General features: G+C 52.0%; 1 protein-coding gene across 7 annotated transcripts in view; it reads right to left on the bottom strand.

Annotated features, from left to right (window-relative positions):
- Positions 1 to 830: 830 nt before the first annotated feature.
- Positions 831 to 10,734, bottom strand: part of UBOX5 (U-box domain containing 5) — a 55,862-nt gene continuing 45,958 nt past the window's right edge. For 4 of the 7 annotated variants that reach the window (XM_033185847.1, XM_033185849.1, XM_033185848.1 and 1 more), the window contains 2 exons: positions 6,710 to 6,871; positions 850 to 1,539 (listed from right to left, as the gene is read on the bottom strand). In XM_033185847.1, coding sequence (XP_033041738.1) covers positions 1,331 to 1,539; positions 6,710 to 6,871 — 371 coding nt within the window. In that variant the 3' untranslated portion in view covers positions 850 to 1,330. Of the gene's footprint in view, positions 1,540 to 6,709; positions 6,872 to 10,734 lie in introns of all 7 variants that reach the window. The other 3 variants (XM_033185845.1, XM_033185850.1, XM_033185851.1) reach the window with 3 other exon arrangements.

Here is a 10,734-nt window from a genome sequence, read left to right as displayed (position 1 = left end):
GGCATGGTGGTACATGCCTATAGTTCCTGCTACCTGGGAGGCTGAGGTGGGAGGATTCCTTAAGCCCAGGAGTTCAAGGCTGCAATGAGTTATGACTGCACCACTGCCCTCAAGCTTGGGCAACAGAGACTGAACCTATCTCAATTGAAAAAAAAAAAAAAAAAGGCAACCTAACCCCAAACCCAGATCTCTAAAGTCTTGGGTGTGGACTAGAGCCCCGGACAGCCTAAAGGAAAAGAATGCGCAGTGCAGCGACGGCCTGTTCACAGGACCTGCGGCTAAGCTCAAGGGTAAAATACAGCCTTACAAAGCATCCCTAGGCAGCTCCTTCCCAAACGTGCTTAGACGGGAACAGGGAAAGGTGGGTGTGTTTTCTCACTGAGGTTCTTCTAGTGGCTGGAATCTGATAAGAGTACCAAGTCGTAGGGATATGGATATATTTTCCCTTGGGGACTCCATAAAGTTAAATGTTGGGCTGAAAAAAGGATGCAGCCTATAAACAAGTATTTTTCCTGAAACCGGCCGCACACAGAAACGCTGCGCTCCCCCTCAGGGAGCAGTTTCAGGAGCCAGCTGAGCACGGCTGGCACCGGCCAGAGGGAGCCATTCACCCTCCCACCACGTATGCCCACCTGCAAACCTGGGTTCTGAGTCCCCACACAGGGGACAGATCTGAAAATTCCAGTTTGTGTCCGTTCAGGCCGTCGACAGGAATGACAGCCTGGCGGGCTGCAGTGACTGCACACAGCTACCCTGTGAGCTCCACTTGTGTGGGTGTAGGTGGGTGACAGGAGTGTGACGACACAGACAGGCAGTCCACCAGGAGGAAGCCCACAGCAGACGTCAACCATCGCTTTATTAAGGCTGCCAGTTGGGGGGCTGAGTCATGCGTTCCACAGACACCCCCACTGCCCCCAAGGTCCACTTTTGGATGACCCTGAAGGCAGAGACTCCTGAGATCTGGGCCACAATCTAGGGTGAGCCACCCACAGTGCCCTGCCGGATAGGGGGGTATGCGAACTGCATAGGGGGCCCTTAGCAGGCATCTTCCTGCCTAGGGTGGGGCTGGCTCCAGCAGGCCCTGGGCTCAGGCAGGGAGCATGGCGGGGAGGCAGGGACACCCCCCGCCCTCCGGCCTATGGCTTTGTTGCCCTATCGCCACCAGCGCAGAAGCAGTGTGCTAGACTGTGAGGTGATGAAGAAGAGCCCCGGGAGGGAGCAGGCAGCTCTGTGCCTGGGGCCTGGCCAGACCTCAGGGGTGCGGTGGCCCTGCTCCTGTTCCCCCTCAGCTCCTCCCAGCGATGGGTCTCCTCCAGTGGAGGCCAGTCACTCAGAAGTGGACCCGCAGCACGTCCTGGCTAGCAACCAGCCGCTGGCAGGCTGTGCACGTCATGGGCAGGGAGCGTTGCTTCTCACCCAGGCAGGGTCGGCACAGGAGGTGGCCACAGGGCAGCTGGTACACCGGCTCCTTTTTGAAGTAGGGAGAAAACACTCTTTTGCAGGAGGCACACTCGGGGCCTGGGATGCTCCCAGGCTGCTCTGGTAAATCAGGAAGGAAAACAGGCCAGGGTTAGGAAAGCTGCTCCGTGGTCCAGGCTGCTCTGAGAGGCAGAGCCTTCCCACCGTGCAGCTGCAGCATCTGGCTTCATCCCTCCCAAGCCCACCCCAGGCTGATCAGGGAGGGGAGTGGAAGCGGGCGAGGGAGCCCAGGAACCTGGGAGGCCTCTTCTCTACCATCTTTGACCAAATCTCAGTGCCTCTACGAATGCTTGAGAAGAGTTGGCTTCTGAGGGCAGCAGGCAGTACTGGGCCCTTTCTCCTGGTCTCCTAGCAAGGTATACTTTCCCCCGCAATAGGTGGCCAAGACTGGAGCAAGGCACAGCTCACTCTGACAAGATAAACTGCAAGAAAGGTGAGAGGCGACAAGAGAAGGAAAACGCAGGCCAGTGGGGTGGCTCACGCCTGTAATCCCAGCATTTTGGGAGGTTGAGGCAGGAGGATCACTTGAAGCCAGGAGTTCGAGACCAGCCTGGGCAATACAGTGAGATCCTATCTCTACAAAAAAGGAAAAAAAAAAAAAAAAAGGAAAAGCAGCACATAGTCCAGTGTACCAAGGTTGGGGACGTGTGAGAAGGGAGGTCAGCAGAGACAGGGCTGAGGCCTGCAGCACACCTGCCACTGGGACCTGGCTCCTGCTCCCTTCAGCCCTGCAGCCTGTTGCCCCCTCACTGCTACTGGCAGCCCTGCTCCTGACTCCTCAACCCCGCTCCTGTGCTGCTCTGGCCCTCTGGGAAGGCTCTCCCTCCTTCCGCAACTCCTGCAGGGCATCCCTGAATGAGGGTCACAGTGAGCAGCTCTGGCCATGCCCCACCAGGCTGCACCCATGGCTCCTCCTTCCCTCGTGGCCCCTCTGGAGAGTGACAGGGGATGGGCTTGCCTGTCCTCCTTGCGGTCCATGTCTCCATTCCTAGCCACTACTCTCTGGAGGACCCCAAAGGAATCTCAAACCAATTTGCTTCAGAAATGTTTCTTAAACCCCCTTCTCTCTGTCCATTTCATCACCATAATCCAGGCCGCTCAATGCATCTCTTCCTAACTTACTCACTCTGCTCCAGGCTTGTCCTCTCAATCTGTCCTGAAAGCTGCTTCCAGTGACCCACCTATGTAACTTGACCACCCCATGCCTCTGCTTTCTACCTCTTAGGGGCTCCCCATCTTTTGGGACAGTCAAGACTCCCTGCACGGCCCACCCAGCCTCCTCACCTCTCTTTACACCAGTCTCAACTTTTCGAGTCCAGCAGCTTCCAATCACTTCTCTGCACACTCTGCGCGGCTGGCACCCTCACTTGGTGCTTGCTGTTCTCTTTGCCTAGAATGTCCTTACCTGGAGACCTGGCTTAGACCACACCTATTCCAGGAAGCTACCCCAGACTGCCCCTTTCCTGTGCTTTCAGAGCCCACTAGCCCTTCTCAGCCTCCAAGGTAGGATGCCTGCTTCCTCCCCAGGCTTTGCAGGCCCTGAGGGTCAGGACTATGTCTATGTTTCTCATCTGGCCTCAGGACCTGGCACAGCACCTCACAGGGCAAGTGCTCCATCCACATGTGATGAATGGACCTGACATCTACACTCAGGCACCAGGCACCAAAGAAGGGAGGGCAGGGGTGCCCCACACGGGGGAGCAGGAACTGAAGTGTTCCTGCCTCCACATCCCTGAGAACTGTAGCCAGGAAAGAGTGGCCTGGCTGTGGGTGTTTTCTTTGGGCCAAACATTAAGCAACATAAAAGTACCGGGGGCCTCTCCTATGCACACAAGCCAAGAATTCCCCAGTGAGTGGAAAGTTGAACCTCTACAGGGAAAGGAAGGAGGGAGAGAGAAGGGAGGAATGAAGGTGGGGAGAGGGGAGAAAGAAGGGCGGGGAGGAAGCAGGAGGAAAGAGCTGACTGCTTTTCAGTGGTGCCCCTTTCATACAGGCTCTGCCAGAGGCTTCAGAGACCTGCCTGACCCACAGTGCATGATGAGAATTTATTTTCCATCAGAGTTTTAAAAACCACACCTGCCCCAACACCACAGAAGCATGCGAGGGCCCCAATTCCCCCCAGCACCAACCAGAAGTCCCATTAAAAGGTCTCAGAGGCCCAGAGCCCCAGGGGCAGTTTCAGTGACAGGAAAAAAAAAATCATCAATGAAAAGACAATTATTGTGCCCTGGGCAGACTGGAAACCCAAGTATATAACTGCAAACTGAGGTGATTAAGTGAGAGGATACAAAAGAGGCCTTGCTTTGAACAGGGTGGGCTAACATGGCCTCCTGTAGGAAGAGCTGTGAGAATAAAAAGGAGCCAGCCATGAAGAATGAAAGGAGAGCAAGCACAAAGAACAGACTATCTGTTAAAGAAAAAGACACAGCGGTCGGGCACGGTGGCTCGCGCCTGTAATCCCAGCATTTTGGGAGGCCGAGGCGGGTGGATCACCTGAGGTCAGGAGTTCGAGACCAGCCTGACCAACATGGTTAAACCCCGTCTCTACTAAAAATACAAAAATTAGCCAGGCGTGCTGGTGGGCGCCTGTAGTCCCAGCTACTTAGGAGGCTGAGACAGGAGAATTGCTTGAACTAGGGAGGAAGAGGTTGCAGTGAGCCGAGATCGTGCCACCGTACTCCAGCCTGGGCAACAGAGTAAGACTCTGTCAAAAAAAAAAAAAAAAGAAAAAAGAAAGAAAGAAAAAGAAGGAAGGAAAGGAAAGGAAAGGAAAGGAAAGGAAGGGGAGGGGAGGGGAAGGGAGGGGAGGGGAGGGGAGGGGAGGGGAGGGGAGGGGAGGGGAGGGGAGGGAAGGGAAGGGAAGGGAAGGGAAGGGAAGGAAAGGAAAGGAAAGGCAAGGCAAGACAAGACATAGTGAGGCTGGGTACGGCGGCTCATACCTGTAATCCCAGCACTTTGGGAAGCTGAGGTAAGTGGATCACCTGAGGTCAGGAGTTCGAGACCAGCCTGGCCAACATGGCAAAGCACTGTCTTTACTAAATATACCAAAAAAAAAAAAAAAAAAAAAAATTAGCTGGCTTGGTGGTATATGCCTATAATCCCAGCTACTAGTAGGGGCTGAGGCAGGAGGATTGCTTGAACCCAGGAGGTGGAGGTTGCAGTGAGCCGAGATTGCACCACTGTACTCTAGCCCGGGCAACAGAGTGAAACAGAGCAAGACTCTGTCTCAAAAAAAAAAAAAAAAAAGACACAGTGAGAGTGGGCTTCAGATAAGACTGCAGAAGAAGAGACATGCGGGCCCCACAGGCAGGGCCTCCGAAGGAGCAGGAGTTGAAGTTTTATCCTAAGTTCAGGCAATGCCATGGAAGGATTTGAAGGAGTGGAACACAGTGATGGGCTGACATGATAAAAAGATCCGACTGCTGTGAGGATGACAAGCCACAGTGAGGCAAGGATGGGGGGATACCAGCAGGAGCTACTGCAGGAGTCTAGGGGTGAGGCAGTGGGAGCTGCGGCCAGGGCAGGGGCCAAGGAAGGAGAGCAGGGGACTAACCTGAGGTCTACCCTGGGGGAGGATGGACAGGACCTGATAATGAACAGAATGTCAGGATGGGGACACTGAAGGAAATGGAGAATGACTTCTATGTTAGAAGCCTCATCACAAGACAGAAGATGCTGCCCTTACCCAGGTGGGATGAAGGGGACAGTGAGGGGGAAAAGCTCTGGAGGGCAGATGTGAGCAGTGTAGAGTCTGAATGTTTCCTTGAGAGAGGATGCTGTGGCCAGGCACCATGGCTCACGCCTGTATTCCCAGCACTTTGGGAGGCTGAGGCGAGTGGATCACCTGAGGTCAGGAGTTCGAAACCAGCCTGGCCAACATGGTGAAACCCCATCTCTACTAAAAATACAAAAATTAGCTAGGCGTGGTGGTGGGCCCCTGTAATTCCAGCTACTTGGGAGGCTGAGGCAGGACAATCACTCGAACCCAGGAGGCGGAAGCTGCAGTAAGCTGAAACTGCGCCATTGCACTCCAGCCTGGGCAACAGGAGCAAGACTCCATCTTAAAAAAAGAAAAAAGAGAGAGGATGCTGAGTGCTGTCAGGGTGGCAGGATTAGTTCCAAGGAGAGGCAGAAGCTACAGGGAAACATGGGCAGTCGCCAGAGATGTGGGTTCTCACTTGGGTAACAGAGAGTATTGAGATTAGAGAGTCCAGAGCCAGAGCTGGTAGAGAAGGCAATTGGCAATGGAAACTGAAGAGGGACCACCGAAGATAGGAGAAAAGAAGCAAAACGGCCTAAAAGCCAAGAGAGAAGGTGTTTCGCACAGCATGGGCTCCATCTCATAAAAAATGCCTCGCGCTGCAATCAGTTTCTCTTGCTTTGTATCCTAATAGATTCTGGCATACAGTGGGGGCCAAGGTTCATTTTAGGCAAAATTGGCCCATAAGCTGCCACTGCTCTTTCTAAGACACTGATGGAAGTGTTAATCTGAAGGGATGAGGACAACAAACCCAACCAAACCTCTCTTTACATTTACATAAAGTGCCCTGGATGTCATATGGAAGACAGACTAGATGAGAAAAAATAACAAAAAAGGCCAGGCGTGGTGGCTCACTCCTGTATCCCAGAGCTTTGTGAGGCTGAGGCGGGTGAATCACGAGGTCAGGAGCTCGAGACCAGCCTGGACAACATGGTGAAATCCCGTCTCTACTAAAAATACAAAAAATTAGCCAGGCGTGGTGGTGGGCGCCTGTAATCCCAGCTACTCAGGAGGCTGAGGCAGCAAAATAGCTTGAATTCCGGAGGCGGAGGTTGCAGTGAGCTGAGACTGTGCCACTCCATCCTGGGCAACAGAGCAAGACGCAGCCTCAATAAATAAATAAATAAATAACAACAACAAAAAAGAGAAACAAAATCCTCAGGAGAAAATAATTAACAGTAGATATCACAAGAAAACACAGCAGAGGCTGGCCAAGCCCTACATCCACAGAATTACTAAGGATTGACTAAAGAAAGCTTTTCTTGTGAGGAGTTTAAGTTCATAGGCAGCCCCTCAACTACCCCTGGAAAAGGCAAGAGAACAGGTTCTCTCCCAGGCTGGGTGTTGGAACTGAAAGGGGAGGCTGGCCAGGCAGGTCCACAGAGCCCCCAGGGACTTGGCCCAGCATCCAGAGACAGAAAACAGACCACCCATTCCAAGGCTCCAAGGACATGGAGGGGCCCATGTTACCCGAGCTGGTGCCAGGCCTCCAGGAAGTGCTGCTCCCTCTTGTGCCAAGGTGCTGGAGCTGTCCCCTGGTCAGCCGTGCCGTGAAGGAGGGCATGGAGCCAAGGGTGGATGCCAAGGCAATTTCCAAGCTTTGTGACAGCTTCTGCTCGTGGGACAGTGGACCTGTCGAGAGATGCGCACAGCACAACATCCAGAGACAGGCTCCGCAAAAGAGAACAGCCCCAAGTCCTTCGAAGGCTATAAAAACGGCACCTCTAATCTCACATATCAATGTAATGAAACTCCATTCTAATGTCTACTGGCAGACCATGACAGAACACCGGGAGGTAAAGCCCTAGGAACCCTGGCAGTTCCCGCCCATCCCACCCGCTTCAGGCTTTTCTTCTCCTGGAGAAACTGCTAGGCAGGCATGAGCCACCTTGTGGCTCAACTGCAGAACTGCACCCTCCTTTTTTTTTTTTTTTGAGACGGATTCTCGGTCTGTCGCCCAGGCTGAGGAGTACAGGGGTGCCATCTGAGCTCACTGCAACTTTCGCCTTCTGGGTTCAAGTGATTCCCCTGTCTCAGTCTCCCAAGTAGCTGGGACTACAGGCGTGCGCCACCATGCCTGGCTAATGTTTTGTATTTTAGTAGAGACGGCGTTTCACCATGTTGGCCAGATCTCCTGACCTCGTGATCTGCCTGCCTCGGCCTCCCAAAGTGCTGGGATTACAGGCGTGAGCCACAGTGCCCAGCCTCCTTTCTAAAGGCCTCCTTGCTGGCCAAGAAAATAACTGGGGCAAGCAAATGCCAACTTTGGATTCCTGCTCCCTGGCTCCCATTCTCTCCCCAGTGGCCTTAGTCTTCTATTTTCCTAACTCCACCCTTCTGGGGACCCCACCACCCCCCAAGGGGGTTCATCTGCATTTTCTAGCTGTTCATGTCCTCTCTTCCCTGTTAAGTAAAACAAAGCAGTTATTACCGAATAGAACTAAGACCCCACATTGACCATGCCACAATTTAGGGGACCTTCAGTGTAGGATCAACAGAAAGCCAAGCCATGGAATGAGGGTGAAGGCCAAAGGGATAGGGGGATAGCTGCCCAAGAAAAGCCCAGGGACCTGCCTGGCAGCAAAATTTGCAATGCAGTCCCAAAGAGGGGAATGGAACCTCCTGTCCACTGTTAGCAGGACACAGGACATCAGTTTAGGGCTTTGAAGGAGCCCTAGTCACTGTGGTCCTAAGTCACCAAGTCTGTCAAGGCCAACAGGACTGAGACCTCCACAAACTGACACTGATGTCTAAGGACATTTTTCCTTGTTCCACCCCACTGCACCTCAGATGCTTCCAGGAGTTTCTGAAGGTCATGTTAACTAGAATTTACTCTTAAAACCAAAGACACAGAAATAAACATTAAGCATGCTATTTGCATAGTCTTTTAGAAGAACATAGGAAACTAAAAGAATGATCAACTCTAAATAGAATAATTTCCATAAGGAAAAAGAAAAGGCTGCCAGGCCAGGCACAGTGGCTCACACCTGTAATCCCAGTACTTTGAGAGGCTGAGACAGGCAGATCGCCTGAGGTCAGGAATTCAAGACCAGCCTGGTCAACATGGCCAAATCCTGTCTCTACTGAAAATACAAAAATTAGCCAGGCGTAGTGGTGTGTGCCTGTAATCCCAGCTACTCAGGAAGCTGAGGCAGGAGAATCGCTTGAACTCAGGAGGCAGAGGTTGCAGTGAGGCAAGACCACACCACTGCATTCCAGCCTGGGTGACAGAGTGAGACTCCATCTCAAAAAAAAAAAAAAAAAAGGAAGGAAAGGAAAGGAAGAAAAGGAAGGAAAGGAAAGGAGAAGAGAGGAAAGGAAAGGAAGAAAAGAAAAGAAAGAAAGAAAGAAAGAGAGAAAAGGTGTCAAAGAGCTACCCTCCACAAGCACCAGGCACTGACAATCGCAGGGACTTCTACTAGACAGGCAGAGTGGGTACTCCAATACTATTCAATTGTTCCAGAGCACAGAAAAGAAAAAATTATAAATTCTTCCTATAGGACAAAAAAATAAATTGATAACACCTGACCAAAGATGGCACACACACACACACACACACACACAACTACAGTCCAACCTCACTAATGAATACAAAAATCCTAACACTAGCAAACAGAATCATTAAAAACTATTAACAAGGGCCAGGCACTGTAGCTCACGCCTGTAATCCCAGCATTTTGGGAGGCCAAGGCAGGTGGACTGCCTGAGCTCAGGAGTTCATGACCAGCCTGGGCAACATGGTGAAACACTGTCTCTAATAAAATACAAAAAAATTAGCCAGGCGTGGCAGCGTGTGCCTGTAGTCCCAGCTACTAGCGAGGCAGAGGCAGGAGAATTGCTAGAATCCAGGAGGCAGAGGTTGGAGTGAGCTGAGATTGCACAAAGGCACTCCAGCCTGGGTGACAGAGTGAGACTTCGTCGCTACCAAAACAAACAAACAAAAAAATTAACAAGGCTGGGCATGGTGGCTCACACCTGTGAGCCACCAGCACTTTGGGAGGCTGAGGCAGGCAGATCACCTGAGGTCAGGAGTTCGAGACCAGCCTGGCCAACATGGCAAAACCCCATCCCTACTAAAAAATACAAAAAAATTGGCCACGTTAGGGGGCTCACGCCTGTAATTCCAGCATTTTGGGAGGCCAAGGCGGGCGGATCACCTGAGGTCAGGAGTTCGAGACCAGCCTGGCCAACATGGTGAAACCCTATCTCTACTACAAATACAAATATTAGCCAGGTGTGGTGGCAAGCGCCTGTAATCCCAGCTACTCGGGAGGCTGGGGCAGGAGAATCACTTGAATCCGGTAGGCGGAGGTTGCAGTGAGCCGAGATTGTGACACTGCACTCCAGCCTGGGCAACAGAGCGAGACTCTATCTCAAAAAAAAAAAAACAAAAGCCGGCTATGGTACTATGCACCTGTAGTCTTAGCTACTCAGGAGGCTGAGGCAGGAGAATCACTTAAATCCCAGCAGCAGAGGTCACAGTGAGCAGAGATTGCATCACTACTGCACTCCAGCCTAGGCAACATAGAGACTGTCTCCAAAAAAAAACCAAACAAAACAAAAAAGAAACCATTAACACGCCGGGCACTATGGCTCATGCCTGTAATCCCAGCACTTTGGGAGGCTGAGGCAGACGGATCACTTGAGATCAGGAGTTCCATGGCCAACATGGTGAAACCCCGTCTCTACTAAAAATACAAGACACTAGCCGGGTGTGGTGACAGGCACCTGTAATCCCAGTTACTTGGGAGGGCCAGGCGGCAGAATCGCTTGAACCTGGGAGGCAGAGGTTGCAGTGAGCCGAGATCACACCACTGCACTCCAACCTGGGTGACAGAGCGAGACTGTGTCTCAAAACAAAAACAAAAACAAAACAAAAAAAACAACCATTAACATTAAAAGATTCATGACCAAATGGAGTTTACGAATGTAAGAATGGTGCAGTATCAGAAAACCTATTATGTATTTTACTACAGTAAAAGATCTGAGGGGCCAGGCGCGGGGCTCATGCCTGTAATCCCAGCACTTTGGGAGGCCGAGGTGGGCGGGTGTCCTGAGGTCAGGAGTTCGAGACCAGCCTGGCCAACATGGCAAACCCCCGTCTCTACTAAAAATACAAAAACCAATTAGCTGGGCATGGTGGCAGATGCCTGTAGTCCCAGCTACTTGGGAGGCTGAGGCAGAAGAATGGTGTGAACCTGGGAGGCGGAGCTTGCAGTGAGCTGAGATTGGGCCACTGCACTCCACCTGGGCAACAGATCAAGACTCTTGTCTCAAAAAAAAAAAAAAAAATACAAAAAACTAGCCAGGTGTAGTGACAGGCGCCTGTAATCCCAGCTACTTGGGAGACTCAGGTGGGAGGATACTTGGGAGACTGAGGTGGGAGGATAGCTTGAACCTAGGAGGCAGAGGTTGCAGTGAGGCGAGATCATACCACTGCACTCCAACCTGGGTGACAGAGCGAGACTCCGTCTCAAAAAAAAAAAAAACAGAAA

Source organism: Trachypithecus francoisi, unplaced genomic scaffold, assembly GCF_009764315.1.
Source record: "Trachypithecus francoisi isolate TF-2019V2 unplaced genomic scaffold, Tfra_2.0 Lachesis_group21, whole genome shotgun sequence".
In the NCBI taxonomy this organism is placed as follows: domain Eukaryota; kingdom Metazoa; phylum Chordata; class Mammalia; order Primates; family Cercopithecidae; genus Trachypithecus; species Trachypithecus francoisi.
This window is presented reverse-complemented; position numbering and strand designations above follow the sequence as displayed.